Here is a 21,036-nt window from a genome sequence, read left to right as displayed (position 1 = left end):
TACTGATCTGCCTGCAGAGTGAAAGAGGAGATGGGGGCTACTTTTCCCTCTGCGTGGCATCTCCTGACAGTCTACATCTATTCACAAATACAGTATAATGTGGCTCTACAAAAATAGGTATGAGAAGCCATGTTCTAAAACATTCATTGGCAGGGCAGAGGAGTCAATGGTGGAAAAAGGGGCTATCTGTAATACTTTGAATGATAAAGAGAAATTAAAAAAGAAAATATTCATTGCTTGACATTTTTTTCTGACTTGCTCCATTTGAGCCCCCCAAAATGGAGCAAGTCAGGAGCTTATTCTGCTCCCTTTTCCTTTATGTCCCCCTCCACACCCCTTTTTTGGGGTGTGGAGGGGGACATAAAGGAAAAGGGAGCAGAATAAGCTACAACAGGCACTTAGTTCACTGTGACTGAAAGACCAGGATACAGTCCAGAGGAGGCACCTGAAATTGCTCCATTCCCAGGAACATCTCCTGCCATTTTGATGGGCTAATTCCATTTGCTGGGTTATGGCAGGAAAAAAAAAAATGTAACTGATAGTGGGAAGAGGGGAGCAATGTGGGCAAAAGTCAGTATTACCTGCTGAAAACAGGCTTGGACAAGGTTCTCAGGGAACATATTCCTGTTGGAGACATAAAAAGCAGTATTATGTTAAGGCAAAAGTGTTCTGTTTTTTTTTGTTTGTCATATCCAGTACAGGGGCGAAAATGAGTGTAACATAGAATCAGTCCTCTGGTTTCTCTTCTGGCTTTTCTTGTTGTAAGATTTATTCTTCTCTGCTAAGCTCCAACCAAAAATAGAAAGCTCTCCTAACCAACCGTTCCTTAACTGTTCCTTAAGAGGAGCTGGTACACATCCTGTCCTGGGGAAACACCACACTGGCAGGTGGACACCCGAAGTGAAGAGAAAACTTTAATATTCTGCACATTTCTGTTTTCATCCATGAGAGTATATGCTTACGAAGAGTCTACTGCATTTCTTCCCAAATTCTTGATGCCAACTGCAAATATCATTGCTCTTACTGAACTTAAAATTATGTAAATCAAGGAGATATGGGTGTGAGAAGGAAGGTATGATTTCAATAAAAATTTTCTATAAGCCGAGTGCCTGGAAACTCAGTCAAGCCAAGTGACTAAAACTTCTGCGGTTAAGTTAGGTGTGGGAAGGCAACTAGAATAAAAAGGAAAACTGGAAGGATTCGGCACTCCGCTTTCTTTGCAAGTCTAAGGGTTTCTGTTGCTCCGCTTCACAGAATCTGAGGCCTGAAATTCTAGACGACACATTTCTGTTACATCCTGCAGCATATGCAGCAGAAGTGGTAGGAAATTACAATCAACTGACACACTCGAAGAAAAGACCTTGACCCTACATTAAAAAATTAGCAAATAAATTCATTTAAGTTGTAACTATAAACAAAATACGTCATGCGTATCTATCATTTTTTTTATGATTCTCTTCCTTAATTGCTATTCATGAATTAACCAATTTCCAGCCCTGACTGCTTAAAATTAAGAAGTTTTTCCCCCTGTACAATTAAAAAAAAATGTGTTTCTTCAAATGTGCTTCAGAACTGACTACCCAGCATCTTTATCCAACAAGCACAGTTTCTGCATCTCTATCCACGCTAAGTCCTGATGGAGGAGCTCATTCCCTCCATGCCCTTGTGGAGCCATGGCTCAGCAGGCAGCCCTGGCTATGTAATTTGCAGGGTCCAGGGCGAAATGAAAACGCACAATCATTTAAAAATTATTAAAAATCTCAAGATGGCAACAGCAGATTGTTAGAGTAAGCATGGGCCCTGAGTGACCACACAGGCTGAATGCCAATGAAGCCACCCTGATGGCAAGACACTCACCTGATCAAGTCTAACATGGCGTCCACAGTACTGACTTCAGGGCTGCTGCCTTGCCTGTCAATTTCACCCACTTTCTGGCTGACACCGGGCTTGATGGTCACCACCAGCACGATACCTGTGGCCAAGGAGAGTACCCACAGAGCAATGAGACCCTTCCAGGGCACCCAGCACCCCCAGTGCATCCTTCTTTGACCTGCTGGACGTGGTGGGACCCCGAGGTCCAGCCAAAAGGCTGACTCACAGGTGCGGCAGCCTTAATTATTACATGAAGCAGAAGGAACTCTTCTCCCATATCTTTTTTTTTTTTTTAAGTGAAGGGGCTACTCCTCTCTGTCCATTCTCATTCTCCCTCTCTCTCTCTCTCTCTCTCTCAAAAAAAAAAAAAAATCAATAGAAAAAATAGGGGCTGTATTCCAGAATTGTTTCTGAAAACTCCTGCTGACAAGATGTTCTTTTTTCTTTATTTTCTTTATTTTAGCTTATAAGGTCAACCTTGGCATGGCATCCTTAAAATATCAAGCTAGGTCACAATGGATGGACCATATTTTCTTCACAAAAGAATGCCAAAAGTATAAGAGTAGCTCTGTTCCCTTAGATCTTTCTCCTTCTTTCAAGTAGAGTTTATACTTAGCAAGACTCAGCCATTAGCTCTCAGTACTATGTGAAGTCTGAAATGCACTCAAATGCTATCTTTCCAGAAATCTTTTATAATTATACTCAACTCCACTTCTATAGACTCACTGCTTTAAAGATTATATGAGCTCTTGGATCCACTTCCTTCTACCCAATGATCATGGAGACGTATAGAGCTGTCACCCTCTTTCTGTTCTTACTAGAGACTTTAATAAAGAATACTACAGCTGGAATTCAGTCAGTATTACATTTTCTTCGTATAAAAGGTACATGTAGACTTTAAGCCAAAAAGCTGCATGGTAGTGCAACAATAATGCTTCCTAATTTTATAAAAAATGCACATTATAAAAAGCCCAATCACGTTTAAGTGAAAAGTCACAATTATATAGAGGAATAAGAATTCAGCGATAAATTTTACCTAGAATGACAGCAATGAGAGTGGTGCAGAAATAATATGCAACCGCACGCAGCCCGATTTTCCCAGATACGTTGGAATCCAATGCAGCGACACCTGAAAGGGGGGAGAAGTCACAATTCTTTTAGAAAGACTAATTTACAGGACTAGTGGTGATTCAATCCTTAAGGTATGAAATAAAGAACTGAGAGCTGCCGAGACCGGTTTGGCTCAATGGATAGAGCGTTGGCTTGGAGACTGAAAGATCCCGGGTTCGATTCCGGTCAAGGACAGGTACATTGGTTGCGGGAAAATCCCCGGTAGGGGGTGTACAGGAGGCAGCTGATCGATGATTCTCTCTCATCGATGTTTCTAACTCTCTATCCCTCTCTCTTCCTCTCTGTTAAAAAAAAAATCAATAAAAAAAAGAGCTCTTGAGCATATTGCACACATTTGGACGAGTAAGCAAAATTCCAAACACAGAATTAAGAGAAATTCCAAACATAGAATTAAGGGATGGGAGGCTCGTGAGAGCTAAGTTCCCCTTCCCGGCAAGCCCTCACTGCCGCTGCCCTTAGTGAGTGTCCTGTTTGGGGTTCCTCTTGAGGGATGGTCATGAGACACAGTCAGAAGGAGTCCTCCTTCTACATTTGCTTGCCATGTGGGGTGGGGGAAAGGTGGGAGAGGGCATAAAGGGGATACATGATGATGGAAAAAAAATTTAAATAAATGAAAAAGAAGAACGTTATCAAGTTTGTATACTATGTCACTCAATATCCTTTTGGATCAAGAAAGTTTATTTTAAAGAACTGAGATAATTCTTTCCTCAAATAACCCCTTCTGCCTTTTGTTAGGAAGCTCAGGGTCAACTAAAAAGATGACTTTTACATATGTGTTCATGATAATTATCTGATTAAAAAGAGAGAAATATATATAAAAAAAATTACTTCAGGTCATTAGCCATAGTCAATATTCTGGTGAATTATCTACTAATATGTTTTCTTCAATTCTTTGTAAGCATAGCTGAGATAATTTTATAGTTTTTAATCCTCTCTCTTCTTAATACTGTATTATAAACATTTTTCCTTATTGTTATAAATTCACCCTGAGGAAGACTACATAATTTGTCATGGTGCTGTGTCATAATGCATTTAATCATCTACTCATTGCTAGATCTTTAGGTAGTCTCAGGGCCAAAGTCAGTAATAAATCACAGTAATTTCACTAACCATCCTGGCTAGCATATTTTCTTCTTCTTTTATTGATTTTCTAATTGCTTCTATGTTAATTTTATTGTGTGTGGTTTCAATTGTGACACACCTAAAAATTCCCCCTTTTTTTATTGTTAAAATGTTTTCATTGATTTTCAGAGAGAGATGAAGGGAGAGGAAGGGAGAGAAACATCGATGAGAGAAAGAAACATGGATGGGCTGCCTTTCGCATACCCCCATTGGGGATCGAGCCCACAACCTGGGCATGTGCCATGACCAGGAATCAAATTGGTGACCTCTCTCTGCAGGGGACAATGTTCAACCAACTGAGCCACACCTGCCAGGACTAACAAAGATTCCATTTTATAGAGGCAGGATAAAAATAAAAATTTCTGAAAGCATAGGAGTTTTAAGAGATATATGGCCATGTTGTTAGATGCAGTTTCAAATGAACTTTGACTGCCAATAAAAATATTGAATGTTGCCTGGACTTGCAAGGGTTGTCTAAAATGCCAAGAATGGCTGCAGAGATGGAAGGCATACACCTCTCCTCGCTAGAAGGAGTTGCCGTCCATCAAGGATACTCATATAAATGGAGTCAATGACGCAGCTCCCTAACTAGATCTCTCCTATGTGGGACACATGAGTAAGAACCAAACCACCTTTCAGCAAGCTGTCACTTAGAGGTTTCAGACTACCCCGCCTGATTTCCAAAAAGAGAATCACATTTTGATCACCAAAGAAAATGATTTCTTGAGCTTGCCACATGCGTGAGTTGTGTCATACTGTTTGTAAAACCTGAAGTACAGGGCAGCGGGAAAATGAAGAGGTTGTCATGAAGCAACCCCAGAGAAAAGGTAGTAAATCTGTAGGCTATTAGTACACACAAGTAGCTTTTATATTCACTCCTCACACTATAAAAGGCTGTCTATTTTTTTTTTAAGTGACTGAAGGATTATGCTCATCACATACAATTGAAGATATTTGATACAGGAAAAATCTATAAGGAAGCTATCACCTCTCACTCTAACCACATCATTCTTCTGACTGTTGATTGCTTCTTTGGAAGTTAACATTTTGAGCGAAGGGCTTTGGCTTCTTTAACAGCCGCCCAGAATGTTGTTAAAGGCCTATTCTTCAACATCTGGGACAAGCTTGTGCAATTACTTTATACATTGAGTGGCCAGATTATATGATCTCTGATCGCATAATAATCTGGCCACTCAGTGTTGCATACACACACACACACACACACACACACACGTATGTATGAGGCCTGGTGCATGAATTCGTGCATGGGTGGGGTCTAGCCAGCCTGGCCAGGGGAAGGGGACATGAGCGGTTGGCTGTCCTGCCTGCTAGTCGAACTCCTGGTAGAGGGACAATTTGCATATTAGCCTGTTATTATATAGGATATACAATGAGTGGTCAGATTATTATGCGTTCAGAGATCATAATAATCTGGCCACTCAGTGTATATACATATGGTGGGAACCCTGTAACAGTCACATCCTAGAACAACCGTGATCATCTTTTTCTCTTTCTTTGGGAAAAATGCAGTTTTGTGTACTCAGAAGACTTTCTTTTCCTAAAGGCAAGATAATGAAAAATAACAATTCTGCAAGAAACACCAACAACAAAATCAAGAGATTCAAGGCTACAATTCTTAAAAAGAGAGCAAACAATAATGCAAACATATAATTTTGTTAAGCATATTATGTAGCTATAAAATGTGCCTATTTCATTTTAGAACTCTGCATATTATTCTGATAAGCAATTATGTATAATAAGCTAGGTTAAAAAGACAAACGAGAAAATCATCAAATTAACAGAACTGAGTCACCTATATAAGCACCTATATCCCTGACCTAAGTGAAGACGTATTTTCAGGTATATTGGCCCTTGGTAGATGTCCAAGTTAAGCAGCTCACAGCCCCCATGGTGCTGATAAGTGACAGGCTCACAGGGAGGTTGCAGAACTGTTCTTGGGTAGTATGTGTTTCCTGTCTCCTCAGGATTTTCTTCCAGCAGTGAAACAAATTAAATCTGTGTGGATAACTGTTTCCAGCACATGTCTTCATCTGTCTTAATGATGTGGGCGAGGGCTCGTGCCTCTGCTTCTATTCCAGGACCCAGCTGCCAATAAAAGGCTTTGTACTAATGAGCTTCTCAGTGGAAATATCTTAAACAAATACATCCCCAACGCAGGCAGCAAGCTTCTTCCTTCTGGAGAACAGCAACTATCTTGTAGTTCTTTGCAGGAAGAGCTTTGTTTTCCATTCCTCAATTCACCTTAGTCCTACAATTCTCCTTGACATATCAGAAAAGCATTCAAATCAACAAATGTACTTCTCTTCCTCTCTCTGGAGTTACCCTCTACCTCCCAACCATCACTGACTGAGAGCAGAGCTGCCCCCAAATCCAGACTTTTGAACAGTTTGTAATGTAATGTTGAGAATAGGGGCAGTGACCACTAGAGAGGGAAGGAACATAGTCAAGGAAACAGCCTAATCTTTGTAAACCTCTATAATAGGTACATTATTGAAGTTAACGTAAATATAAAATGCCTGTCTGCATGGTCCAAACATAAACACCCCACCTGCCAAAGACAACAATGATGATGATGATAATTATACACAATGGTGATGATAAGGATAACAACAGACAATGTGTACTGAGCAGTGACTTAATGTTGAGTGCATCATCTGTAATTCTCACTATAACTCTATGAGATCAGGCATTATTCCCCCCATTTTATAGAGGAGAAAGCTGTGGCTCAGAAAGGCTAAGTATCATGCCAGGGTCCTATAGCTGGTGAATGAAGCCAGGAGCTTAAACCCAAGTTTGATCCAAAGGCCATATTCTTTTTTTTTTTAAATATATTCTATTGATTTTTTACAGAGAGGAAGGGAGAAGAGATGGAGAGCTAGAAACGTTGATGAGAGAGAAACATCAACCAGCTGCCTCCTGCACACCCCCCACCGGGAATGTGCCCGCAACCAGTGTACATGCCCTTGACCGGAATCGAACCTGGGACCCCTCAGTCCGCAGACCAACGCTCTACCGCTGAGCCAAACCGGTTTGGGCCAAAGGCCATATTCTTAACCACTATGTCATTCTGGCTCTACCAACATGCTACAGAGTTCTACTAGGGGTACCAGTTAATAATAGCAGGTTTTGTAATAAAAAAAAAAAGCACGGTAATTTTAAGAGAAACATCAAAAGTGCTTTATTCAAAGTAATGTCCGTCGCTAGCTACACATTCCCCCATCTTTCGGGTAATTTGTGGAGGCCATCCCAATAGAACTTCTCTTGTTTTGAGGCAAACCATTCAGAGACCCAATTTTCCACTTCTTCATATGTTTTGAAGTGCTGCTCAGAAAGTGCGTGTCATCGATCGGAACAAGTGGTAATCTGAAGAAGCATGGTCTGGTGAATACAGTGGGTGGGTTAATACTTCCCAGGCAAGATCTTTTAATATGTCTTGAACTGGTTTTGAAGTGTGTGATGGTGTGTCATCATGGAGCAAAATTACTTTGCCATGTCTTCTGGAACATTCTGGTCATTTCATGATCAAAGCATTGTTTAAATTGATTATTTGTTGTTGGTAGCGAGCATTGTTTAAATTGATTGTTGTTGGTAGCGATCAGTATTAACGGTTTCACCTGATTTTAGAAGCTCATAATATACCATACCTTCCTGATCCCACCAAATGGAGGGCATTGTCTTCTTTCCGAAGTGATTTGGCCTCACAGTCGATGTTGATGGTTGACTTGGATCAACCCATGATTTTTGTGCATTTGGGATTCTAAAAATAAATCCACTTTTCATTGCCAGTCACAATTCAATGCAAAAAATTCTTTCGTGCCGTTGAAGCAACATTTTACTGATGATTTTTCAGTTTTCCATCTGTCTTTCCTTCAGTTGATGTGGCACCCATTTTCCTTCCTTTAAAACCTTCCCCATTGCTAGTGAACGATCAGAAATGATTTACTGAGCAATGTTTAATCTTTCTGCAAGTTGTTCTTGAGTGTGACATGCATCTTCATCCAATAAAACTTGTAATTGTTAGTCTTCAAACTTTTGGTTGATCTGGACGTCTGTCTTTCTCATGGAACTCATCACTTTTAAAGCATTTAAACCAGCATTCACAAGTATCTAGAGATGGAGCATGTTCACCATAGGCTTCCCAAAGTATTCAGCAGCACTTTTTTTTTCTTCAGAATAAATGAATTAAAACTTCCTGCAAATGCTCTTTTTTTGGCATGAAATTTGACATATGAAGTTTTGAAGCTTGTTGTCAACATAACAAAATAGCATACATATCAAATCACATATATATCAACATATGTGTAACTCCATCTATTGAAGAAAAAAACTGCATTATTAACTGGTACACCTAGAATTTCTGCTCAATAGAATTCCCTGTGATTATGGAAATGTTCTCTGTTTGTGCTGTCTACTGCAGCAGTCACAAGCCACATGTGGCTAGTAAGCACCTGAAATGTGGCTAGCGTGAGTGAGGATCTGAATTTTTATTTTAATTAACCTCAATTTAAACAGCCACATGTGGGTAATGGCTACAATATTGGACAGCATAATCTCCAAACCTTCCTAGAGTCCAACGTTTAGTGGATGCTCAACAATGTTGAATAAACAAACTGAAGCTTGATTCCATTACAAGGACACCCTCTCCACCTTTCCAGCAGGAAAGGATGAAGGTAAACATCTTCTCCAAGTATGCATTTCCATCACCACACTAGCCATATTGCTCCAAGGCCTGCAGTGGCTGCTTCACCGGCCCCCAGTGCAATAAATAAATAAGGTGCTCTGTGAATTTTGTGTTCAATGCCTTCCATGTGAAGAACAGAGCTGCCCTTTTTATGGGTGGTGGTCTTACAAAGTGAGCTCATTTCAAAGACCCACATGTGTGTCCGAGATTAGGAACTCGACAGGTAGTCTCCTTAGAAACCATGTGTGCAGGGCAGTTTAGCTCCAGGGCGACCATCCATGATAGACCTCCATTTGAGAATACATTTAGCATCTTAGTGCCTCTCCCCCATTTTTTTTTTTTTTTCATTATTGGGTACCCTACCCCACACCCCACCCACTCCCAGCCTTTTAGACACTTTTTTCTTATGGCCAACCCTAAAATTTTAATACCATAGACAAACTTTACATCTGTTTAGGTACTAAATAAATACATGTACTTTTTTTTTTCCATAAAAAGAATAGGTTTTTGGGAGAAACCAAGATGGCGGCATAGGGTAGACACCCGAATGCAGCCTATCACAACAAATTTGAATTTAGAACTGAAAAACAGGGGAGGCATTGCCCTGAAGCACCAGACTGAACCTCAGGAACTGTGAAGGTACGGAGAACTGTGTGCGCGAAAAGGCGCTGGCTTAATCCCAGTGCAGAGAGGAAGGGCCGGACCGAGATTGCTGCTGGCTTACTCCCTGCATGCAGAGAGGGCGGGCCGGGCTGAGTTTGCTACTGGCTTACTCCTGGCGCAGAGAGGGCCAACAGCTAATGCGGCTGGCTTTCTTGTCTGAGAGGAAAACAGAATCAGCCTATTGCTCTGATAAACGGCCCCAGACAGGAAGAGGGCAGACTGTCAGGCAGTGGGCAGAGATCTCTTGGAGGTGTGTGAAGCCAGAGGCCATTACTGCGGGACTTGGGGAGGAGCCGAAGGGAAAACAAAGTTTGTCTGCACCAACCCGAGACTCCGCCCTACCTGTGGCCGAGCACAGAAGCTCTCCCAGAGGCTGGCTTTCTCTAAGGAGGGACTTGCAGGAATCCAAAGCTTGTCTGCGCCTTTACCAAAGAGGTGCGTGCGCGCCTGCAACCAATCTTCCAACACTCTGCACGAACAGGACTTTTCTAAGGCGAGACTGACAGGGAACCAAAGATTGTCTGCGCCACCCCGAGACCCCGCCCTATTCAAGCAGAGTAGGAAACCCTCCTAGCTGAGACACTGCTGATCCTCACAGCCAATTGGCTTGGAGATCAACGCTTCCCAGTGATACCAACAATAAGCAAGGCTTAACAACAAGACTGCACCCACAGCCCACAAAGGGCTACACCAAGACTGTCCACCGCAGGTAACTGGGAAGGCTGTGCTACTGGGCTCTACCAGAACACCTAGCACACAAAGCTATTCCATCAAATCAGGGAAACAACTAAAATGCAGACAAGAAGAAGGACACAAAGGAAGGAGATGGAGGAAAAGAAAAGATTGGACATTGAGTTCAAAACTACAGTTATAAGGTTATTCAACAATATCCTAAAAAAGGCCGATAAAATAAATGAGACCTATGAGGATATGAAAAGGGAACAACTAGAAATAATAAGGGATCAACAAGAAATGAAGAAAACATTGTCTGAAATAAAAAATATTATACAAAGTCCTAAAAACAGATTGGAAGATCGCAAGAATCAAGACAAAGATTTAGAACACAAAGAGCCAGAGGACACTCCTCTGCAGAAGGGAGAAGATAAGAGAATCCAGAAAGTTGAAGATAGTGTAAGAAACCTCTGGGACAATTTCAAGAGAACCAACATCAGAATTATGGGGATTCCCAGAAGAGAGAGAGCAAGATACCGAAAGAGTACTAGAAGAAATAGTGACAGAAAACTTCCCCCACCTGGGGAAAGAAATAGACTTACAAGTCCAGGAAGCCCGCAGAACCCCAAACAAAAGGAATCCAAGGAGGACCACACCAAGACATATCATAATTAAAATTCCAAGAGCAAAAGACAAAGAGAGAATATTAAAAGCAGCAAGAGAAAAGCAGGTAGTGACCTATAAAGGAGCACCCATAAGATTGTCAGCTGAGCTTTCTCGCTCCCCGGCCATCTTGACGGCTGCATCTGGTTGGGGGCCGTCCCGCACTTGAGGCAGGAAGATGGTGGCCGCAAAGAAGACGAAAAAGTCGCTGGAGTCCATCAACTCTAGGCTCCAGCTGGTGATGAAAAGCGGCAAGTACGTGCTGGGGTACAAGCAGACGCTGAAGATGATCCGGCAAGGCAAAGCGAAGCTGGTCATCCTGGCCAACAACTGCCCGGCCCTGAGGAAATCTGAAATAGAGTACTATGCCATGTTGGCCAAGACTGGTGTCCATCACTACAGTGGCAATAATATTGAATTGGGCACAGCGTGTGGAAAGTACTACAGGGTATGCACACTGGCTATCATTGACCCAGGTGATTCTGATATCATTAGAAGCATGCCAGAACAGACTGGTGAAAAGTAAATCATGGGAAATTTTTCTTTAATAAAATTGACCAGAGTTTGGTTTAAAAAAAAAAAAAAAAAAAAAAAAAAAAAAAAAAAAAAAAAAGATTGTCAGCTGATTTCTCAACAGAAACCATGCAGGCCAGACAGGAATGGCAAGAAATATTCAAGGTGATGAATAACAAGAACCTACAGCCAAAAATAATCTACCCAGCAAAGCTATCACTCAGAATCAAAGGACAGATAAAGAGCTTCACAAATAAAAAAAAGCTAAAAGAGTTCATCACCACCAAACCAGAATTATATGAATTGCTGAAGGAGGTTATTTAGGAAGAGGAAGAAGATAAAGATAAAAATTATGTTCAACAAATACGTAGCTATCAACAAGGTAATCTAAAAAGCAAGGGAATTTAAAAATCTGATGAACAATATTAACTGGTGAATATAATAGAATCAGAGGTATGGAAGGGGAGTGGACTGACGATTCTCAGGGAAAAGGGGAGTGGGGGTGCGGGAAGAGACTGAACATAAACTGTGCACCTATGGATGAGGACAATGGGGGATGGGGAAAGGACAGAGGGTGGGGTGGGAACCTGGTGAAGGGGAGCAATTGAGGGGGGGAAGAGGATCACATTTGTAATAATCTGAACAATAAAGATTTATTAAAAAAAGAAAAAGAAAAAAAAAAAGAATAGGTTTTTATCCCTTAACTCCTAACCTAAACCAGCTTTTGTTTTCTTCGGGGCAATATTGATCCTGTTGAGAACATGGAGTCTAGCTTGAGGGATATTATTGTGTGAATAACACCTTAATCCAGAAGGCAGTGCCTTTTCATCAGTTCCTCTGTCACACTAGTTACCTTCCAGTAACTAGCTTGTGTCTACCGCAGTGAACAGCACCAGCAGAGATCATATTGGGCAGTGCTGGTCTAGAATCTGTAGCAGGTGGATAGAGCCAGTGTGACACAATGGTTAAGAGTATGGCCCCACCCCGTACTGGGGAAGGTCAGTTCCAAACAAGTGAAACATCACCATGCTTTATCCTGGGGTCTTACTCTCAATAGTCAGGAACAGTTCTGAGGCTGGGCTGTGTCCTAGAAACAGGAATACAATCTGTCCTTGGAAGTTGGGGGCACCTGCTAGCTCTTTATTTTAAGAAACCACACTTGCTTTTTCGCTGTTGGGAGGAGGTTCTGATGAGCTGAGTTGCTGGCTCCTGGCCCAAACAGTAATAATTGATTAGAACTTTTTATAAAAACACTACTAAGGAAGCAGCTGCCATGGACTAAACAATAGCATGTTTTAAAAATAAACACGCGAGGGCAAAAGACTCCTCCGAGAGCTCCCTGATGTAGCTTACCACCCACTGGAGAACAAAGTTTTCATGACAGTCTCTCCATGTTGCCACTGAGTTCAGCACTAAGTATGATTGGAAGTTTTTTGGTCTGGCAGCTGATGGTGCTTCATAATTTGGAATGGACACAGCCAGGAAACTCACTGTTGCATCCTTGTATCCTGATGGCTCCTGTCTCTCTGTCACCTGCAGAGAGCCACTGGTATGGGGAGAAACAAACATTGGCTTTGGCGGGACAGATTGGGTTCAAATCTCAGCCTTCTCCTACCAGACTCAGTTTCCCCAACTATCAAATGGAGGTTTAAGTGGCTCTACATCTTAAGGGTAATTGTGAGGAGCACATGGACAATCTCATCTTGTACAGCTATTGGACAATCTCATCTCATCCTGTACAGCTGTTGTGAGGATTAGACATAGTATCTGGGACATGCCTAGCACAGTGCCTAGAACTTAATTTGTACTAGTGAGTAGCTTCCATTATTCTTGAACGGAATGATCACTATCAAGTGTGTCACCGAGCAAACGGAAGGCATTTAACAAGTGTCAGCTCATTCATTCCCTCATTCTTTCTTTCATCATCCTTCTGGACTCCTTCATCACATGGTCACCAAAGAGAGCTCTAAAAAACATGAATCAGGCCATTTCACATGCATGTATAACCCTCTTAAACCAGAAAATCCTTAATTCGGCTAACGAGGCCCCACATGAAGGCTGCCTGCCTGCCTCCCTGTTCCAGCTGGTGCCACCTTCCTGTCACCTCCTCCAACCCTCTGGAGCCCAGGGAGCTCCACCACTTCCAGGCTTTTGCACAGGCTCCTCCCTCCGTCGGAGTACTCCCCCTCCCCGCCCCTTCTGCCCCCTTTGTTTGGCTCCTTTCAAGTCCTTTCCTCAGTCCTCAGGTCTCAGGATGAACCAGGCTACTTTGTTTTCCTCACGTGCATCTTGCTTATGTCGTGTTTCACATAGATTATCAACGGGTTCAGTTAATTTCTGTCTTTCTCACTGAACTAGAAGCTCCGTGATGGCAGGAGGCTATCTGCCTGCTAACCAGTGTGGACGGAGGAGCTTGAGAAACGGGAGGACAGAATGAATGACCCGGTTATTTATGGACAGCTACCTGCCCTCAGGGCAGCTCTTCCCAGGGTCTGGTCCCTGGGTAGCAGAAGGTTCCAGAATGAAATTCCAAAACCTGTGTCAGTCCAAGGGGCTGCCCGTAAGGGTCTGTGTGACCTTGCAAAAGCGGCTTCATTTCTGTTCAACCCCCAGTTTCCTTATCTCTGAAGATGGAGATAAGGTCCTACCTAATGTACTGTTATTTGGGGCTGCTAAAACAAGGCTGGATATGAGTTCACTTTGTTCATCCAGGGGCCAGGGAAATCTCTGCAGGTTCGGTTTTACCTGGGGTGATGAAAGGGAAGAGAAAAGGCTGAGGGGAACAGGCAAAATGTATTTCTGTGCATGCTTCACCTGGGACATCTATTTTTCTTAGAGACACAAATACAAAAAACTCCCCTAAAATAGTTACATCACCAGCATAGACTATTCTGTGAAGTTAAGGAAATAACCTGGTCCTCAGGCAGAACCAACGAAAGGTCACTTTGCAGCTTCAGTCAGCAGGTCCACATCTGATGTTCAAAGCGTGTCAAGAAGCTGCGGGCCGGTCTGCTTTCTCAGCAGTCTGGGGAGCCGTTTGAACACTTTTTTTCAATACCACAAAGTGTCGTGGTATTTGCATTGGGACCAATTTCTTAGAAGACCCCGCGAGCTTTTAGAGGAGGCTTAGTGTCTACATAAGAGCATTAAACAGAGGATCTGGGGACTCAGCCACTCCCTTCAAAGCTCATAGGAATGCTCTGACATCAGGATAGCTAAGAGCTCTGACACATCCCTGGTTTTCTACCGCACCCTAATTATCACCTAGCTCTCTCTCTACTTCTCCTTATGAAACTGCGTAGAAGCTACCTGAATGCTGATGAACATCATAAACCAGCCACAGAGCAAGTCCTTTTATATTGTTTTCATCTCCAGAATGGGCGCATTGTGTGTACTCCCAGTGTATGGCTCCATTCTCATTCTGGCCTGATAGCTTCTGCCAATGCAGGGACTTTCTCGAAACTTATGTGGATGAAAGAAAAACAGGTTTTATGGAAGGAGCCTCAGAAGGTGATCTGATCATAAATTCCTAACCGAGCAGGTCATGGTGGTAGTCACGTTCCAGACACATAACTATCTCAGTAAAAGATGCATCTTTGCCTTAAGCGAACCCTGTCCATTGTTTTTGTGCACCTGGTTAACACACCTTTGAAGGGAACACAGCCACCCTGAAGAGAGAAAGTGCAAAACTGTCATCCTCCGGAGCATTTGAGATCTCGCTTCCTGGCAATTGTCATCCACTTTGGCTCAAATAAACTCTTACAGACATTCTCTGCAAGTTTGGATGTTTCTTACACCAACACTTCTGACAGGATTAGACAAAAGATTAAATAACTAGATAGCACTTCAAAAGCACCAGGACAGTTATGTAACCCGGTACTGTCACTTCCCTGCTTTACAGTCGAGGAAAGGTTAAGTAGCTGGTTCAAGGTTTCACAGCTAGTTAATGGCAAAGCCAGGATTCAAACCCAGGAAGTCTGTCTCCTTTGGCTGCACTCTTAACCCCTAGACTCCTTTGCCTTCCTCTCTATGTCTGATACTAACAAAGACTCTTTGCTTGACCAAACTTTAGTCAGGGTCCTGTACCTTCTTCTAGGCCCGTTTATACTTCCTTGTAAAATCTAGTTTCAGCAAGAACCCTGCTAAGTCAATTTAATCAGAACCCTCCACTCTGGATATTGGACCACTGACATCTACTTAGGCTCCTTAGTCTCCACCATCTCCCAGGTGATGTCTGATTACCCTGGCCTACCTTCAGCAAGAATCAGGTTAGGCCAATTCAGCCAGAGTCCTCTTTACCCGCTGATGCCTCCGCTTAGTTATCCATCCACTGATCCCTCCCTTTCCAGGTGGACATCAATTCCTTCTTGCTCAGTATCTCCCCCACAACCCCCCACTGCAAAACCCCATGGCAGTGGTCCTGGTACCTATCACAGTGGGCCTGAGTAAAGTCTGCCTGACCACTTTTACCCAGGATCACTGAATTTTCTTTTCTTTCAGAACACTTCCCCACCTGAAAATTGTTCACAGCGTCCCTTTGGGGAGAATGGCACAGTGGGAAGTCACTGCTAAAACTTGCTTCCCCACACCTGCAGGCTCCGGTCCAAACTCTTGGAAGCCACATGCTCACCTTTCATTTCCACTCCTCCTCCCCATGTTTCCAGCATCCCAGAGTCTCACGGTCCTCCCAAGATGCCATGTCTTCTGCTATTTTCTTCTTCTGAGAATGTCCACCCCCGCTCCCACATCAACCAATTTCTATTTTTAATTCAAAACTGCACCCCACTGTCCCCTCTGCTGTCCTCATCTGCACAAAGCACTTATCACACAGAACTGCAATGCACTCTCTCCCCCTTTCTTGTGGGACAGGACTTCTCTTTATATCTGTGTGCCTAGCACGGTGCCTGGGACACCGAAGAATGGAGGCGTGGTCTCCCATGCCCATGCATTCAACACATAGGAGGTTCCTTAGAATCCCTGCAAGGTTCCTTGGATCCTTTTTTTATTTTTATTTTTTTAAAGAAAAAAACCTAGGTTAATTCATCGTCAAACAGAGCTGTGAACCAGTATAGTACCAGTTTAGGCAGAAGGGACAGCCTGGTGGATTCTTCAGGCTTTACTATCTTGGAGAGAGAGCAAAGCAGGGCATACTGATCTCTTGCCAATTTTCATTTTATTACTGTTTCAAGTGGCACGTTCCCTTCTTCATACACTACATGCCCCCTCCTTCTTTGGATAAAAGGCACTGTTGAAATCCCATTGATATAATTAAGTCCTCTGGCTTCAATAGTTGTATTCTAACTCAACACAAACTTCTTGATGGTCTTAGGGAAACAGTTACTTCATGTGTGCAGAACTGCTCAGGCCATCTTATTTTCTTGGTTCCCAAACAAGGCTGAGGAAAGAAAAAAGAGGTGCTCCTTGAAATGCAGGCAGGACCCAGTGGTCCCAGATGTTGCCACTGAGGCAAAGTGTTCATTTTCAGCCTGTAGAAGTTTTAAGTTTATAAGCCACTTTGAAATGGCAATTTTTATAGAGACTGAACTATATAAAAAAACAAAACCCCACCATGTTTCAAGAAAAGCATGCACACTTTCCCTCAGAGGTAAGTACCATATGACTTCACTCATATGTGGAATCTAATGAACAAATAAACTAACAAGCAAAATAGAGACAGACTCATAGATGGAGAGAGCAGACTGACAGCTGTGTGTGGGGGGGGGGGGGGGGGAGAGGAAGAGGAAAGAGATTGAAGAGAAAAAAAAAGAGGGAGAGAGGAAATGTTTGTTGGTTTGTCACCAGGATTCCACCTGACGAGATTGTATCTTTGAAGGTCAGCCATGCCCGATCATTTATATAACGTCTATCTTTTCTTTTTTTCTTTCTTTTTCTTTTTTTAATGTCTGTCTTTTCTATGACAACTAGCTGGGTAGCTGGACAGAGACACAATGTCCTGAAAAGCCTCAAACATGCACTGCCTGGCTCTTTACAAGAAGCTTACATTCTCCCACCAAAAAGAAACTGACTCACATAGGTATCCTCCAGCCGGCTGTTTAAGAAACACTTTCCTTTCTTTTCTTTGTTAAAAAGTAGTGGGAAACCTCTGCCCTGCCAGATGAGATTAAGCCCTAATAATTTTGAAATCCTGATACAGAAGTTGGAGTAACAACCATTTCAAAGTTTGGAGCCTTTTTAAAAAACAATTTCACCCCCTCACAGTGGGGTCTTAAATTTATCTTTGGGAGAAGCTCCCCACAAAGGTAAACCCGTTACCCAATCGGTGCTCTTGTGGATACTGGGAAGTCACTGACAAACATCACAAAAGTTTTTATCGAAGTCATCAGTCTAGGGTCCAGGTCTCAGGGGCCTGAGGTGGTGGGAAAGGGAGAGGTTTGGTGTAAAAGTGGGGTGCACAGAGCTGCACACAGGTCCCGCTTCTCAAGGAGCCAGCATCTGTAGGAAATCCAGAGTAAGATGCCACAGGAGGGGGTGGGAATGAGCATCTTGCTCTGGAGAGGGACCATGCACAGGAACCATGTGGACTTGGTGTAGCCCAAACTGGACAAACTCCAAGTCTGCCAAGTTGGGTGGGTGTGCCACCACACAGCTGGTACTGAAGGTATTCATTGTATTCATTCCAGTGTGAGTCTCCTGACGAGGCCCACGCCACAAAGCCAGCCCCCTGAGGCTGTGTGGGGGTTTTCTCTGACGTGGATATTCCGTAATAGCAATCCAGCTTGCTCCTGGCCAACACAAGAGGGCCTCTGTGATGATGAGACTTTTCACTCTTAGAATCTAGTGTTGGGTGATGGGTCTGGGGCGCAGCAATGCCTAGGACATCTTTGTGTATAAGAATAAGCTGGTCCCAGACGCATGGAGGCAGATCCACAGCTAAGTGAGGGCAGCCCTCTTAGGGGACCCTGAGGTTCTCAGAAGAACCCCTTCAGGGAGCAGCTCTATGCCACTGTGGATGTTTCACCTCCTGTTAGCCCTCAACCTTCCATAAAACTTTGTCCCAAAGAGCAGCCTAGCCTTTGCTGCACTATGAAGAATTAAATTCCCATCCTGTGCTGCTCGTAGGTAGTGAAAGTCATCATCATTTGGGTCTGAGAGAAAATGTGATCCAAATTTACACTCACTGGCTGGGTGAGACTGGAGCAGGATTTCCTGGGGACCCAGTTCTCAGGCACGTTCATAAGACGTTTCCCCTGCTCATTCCCTCCTGGTTTGATGGAAATAGAGCTTTCAAACCCAAATGTTAACAGGGCCCACCGTGTGCATGGCACCAGCGTCCCTCAGATATAAATTATGGGTAACATTTTTGTGAGTGCCTACATTGTCTGTCTGTAAAAATGCGCTGAGATTATGTCTCCTGTCCCTTCTCGCTCTCTCCCTTTTTAAGGCAAATTCCAGACATCGTCATTTCAAACCTACATAATCCCGTATACATTTAAAAATGACATTTTCCTTACATAACTAATGCCATCATCAACATAAACAAACTTTTATCAACCATTTCTTGGCGCCATCTAATAGCCAGACTGTATTCAAATGTTCCTGATTAATATGATATCAGATCCTCACCATCACAGGAAGAGGGATTCTCATATTTTTTTTAAAGCTATAAAGAAAGTACTTTTATGTCAGCAGAGGCTTTGACAACAGAGGGTTTTTTTCCCCACTTGTTACTTTGACGAGAGCATTTCCTTTATGCAAGAGCACAGATTCTTAGTCTTGGGCCTCAATTTTTTTTGCTGTGTCTCTATCTTTAGTTAATGCAACCCCGGAGCTCATTCAACTCACCCAGCTTCCAAAATGCATCCTCTGCTGGCCTACTGGATGTATAAGTCAAGCTACTGATCTGTGGATTTATAAAGACTTAAAATGTGAAAACAGCTCCTCCTGTGTATTTCCTAACTTCTGCTTTACCTCCCGACTGCATTAGTATTATTACTTTTTTCCTTTAGTCTAACAACTTAAAACATGAATATGGAATTACTGTTCCCATCCTGCTTTGCTCATGTCCCTTGAATCTTTGATCATTTTATTGATCTATGTCAGTTATGGGTAGTGGTTCTGCTCTCTGAGTCCTGTTTAACTGTTGAGGGTTTAGTAAAGGAAAAATGTAGTTTTGTGTTATTGCTCCAAAAAACAGCTGGGTTATGTGAGTGGAATGCTCAAGGTTGTAAATTATTTCCTAGATTATATGCAAGGCTAAGTAGCAACGGAAAACAGCCAGACTGCAAAAATCTTACTACTTACTGACTGCCAGGAGCAGTACATGTTTTCAAACATTATACAACTAGTATATTCATACATGTATTATCTCTTCTTCTAAAACCTGGTTCACTGCATGAGCTTTGGATTTGCTGACTAATCTGGATCAACCCTCCATACCTTCCTCCATAGACACAAAATTTAAATAGTATCGATCACCAAGTGGGTTATGAACTTTGCGAAACTGCATGTAAAACACTGTATGTAAGTACAACTGTGAACATTTTTCTTGGGAGAGATTCCAAAACTTTCATCATGGTTTCAAAGGAACCTAAGAAAACACTAAGGAACCTCTGATAAGGAAAAAATTCTAAAATTCTAATGAGTTGTCACAACAGCAATGTTTATAGGCGCCAGAGGTCAACCTAAACGAGTGAAGTGGATGAGGTATTAGGCAATAGGGAGTGGCAGAAACTGGTAGCCTCAACTACATTCACTCCAACTAAATAGAGTAGCTAGCTACCTTTAAGCTCCAGATCACCATTGGTATGTGGGAACACAGGTTTAAGTGTTTACTGGTCTTACTTTTTCCACCCCCACCCCACCCCCCAGAGGAAGCCAGAAATCTGGATGCTTACATGAAATCTTCCAAATTTTAAATGCTGATAATAATTTCAAGTTAAATAAACAAACATAGTGCATAGCTCTATCTGTTCTATCTGTTGTGATGTTTGCCTTAACGCTACTTGCATAGAGTATTTAATAACTAGAATTCTGATACAATATTTGCTGATTGTTAATTGATAACATGATAGTGTCATTAATGCCTTAATAAATGAATATTCAACATGTAAAAAATAAAAAAAAATAAAAGAGGCTAAAAGTTAAAAAAAAATTAAAAATAAACAAACATTGTATGGTACCAACAATTGGTCTGCTGACTTGGTCCTCAGGCTGCAGGGCCTAACAAAAGCCAAGCATTTAAAAACATAATTAAATTCATAAATAAATATAATGCTTTCTTTAGATCTGTAATAAGCCAACAACACCAAGACCATTTATGAACAAGGTTCCCAAGGGATTCTAGTCAGATGATTTGGCATTTGAAAACTTCAACGGCCAAATCTATAGCAATGCAACTGCTGAATGCAGCGGATCCTGACATCCACCCTTCCTTCCCCAGTCAATGGCCAGTACTCACCTAGATCAATCCCAGAGGCAGTGGAGAAAATGTCCCAGAAGAGGACATGTCAAGAATCCTAAATATAGACCATTGAACCACTACAGTACACTTGAAACTAATACAAAAAATAACATGGAATATAAACTGTTACAGAAAAATAAGAATCCTAATTACATAGTTATATAACACCTTGGTTGTCAAGCTGACAGCACTAATAGATTGTCATGCCAATTTTGCTTATTGCCAGAATAGGGTAAGTACAAGAAACTATGAAATGCACAGGGAAGTTTACCAGAAC

General features: G+C 42.3%; 2 protein-coding genes across 12 annotated transcripts in view; one reads left to right on the top strand and one right to left on the bottom strand.

The window, feature by feature from the left end:
* SLC1A1 (solute carrier family 1 member 1) overlaps positions 1 to 21,036 on the bottom strand; it is a 66,475-nt gene that overhangs the window by 18,320 nt on the left and 27,119 nt on the right. For 7 of the 11 annotated variants that reach the window (XM_036433947.2, XM_036433948.2, XM_036433944.2 and 4 more), the window contains exons 3-5: positions 5,939 to 6,119; positions 2,909 to 3,001; positions 582 to 624 (exon numbers count right to left, since the gene is read on the bottom strand). In XM_036433947.2, coding sequence (XP_036289840.1) covers positions 582 to 624; positions 2,909 to 3,001; positions 5,939 to 6,119 — 317 coding nt within the window. Of the gene's footprint in view, positions 1 to 581; positions 625 to 1,857; positions 1,973 to 2,908; positions 3,002 to 3,412; positions 4,310 to 5,938; positions 6,120 to 21,036 lie in introns of those variants that run through there. The other 4 variants (XM_036433950.2, XM_036433940.2, XM_045580164.1 and 1 more) reach the window with 3 other exon arrangements.
* On the top strand, positions 10,925 to 11,401 carry LOC118716543 (60S ribosomal protein L30). Its single transcript, XM_036433954.2, has one exon. The coding sequence runs from the start codon at positions 11,004 to 11,006 to the stop codon at positions 11,349 to 11,351; it is 348 nt and encodes a 115-aa protein (XP_036289847.1). The 5' UTR covers positions 10,925 to 11,003; the 3' UTR covers positions 11,352 to 11,401.

This window comes from Pipistrellus kuhlii, unplaced genomic scaffold (assembly GCF_014108245.1).
Source record: "Pipistrellus kuhlii isolate mPipKuh1 unplaced genomic scaffold, mPipKuh1.p scaffold_m20_p_12, whole genome shotgun sequence".
NCBI lineage: Eukaryota > Metazoa > Chordata > Mammalia > Chiroptera > Vespertilionidae > Pipistrellus > Pipistrellus kuhlii.
This window is presented reverse-complemented; position numbering and strand designations above follow the sequence as displayed.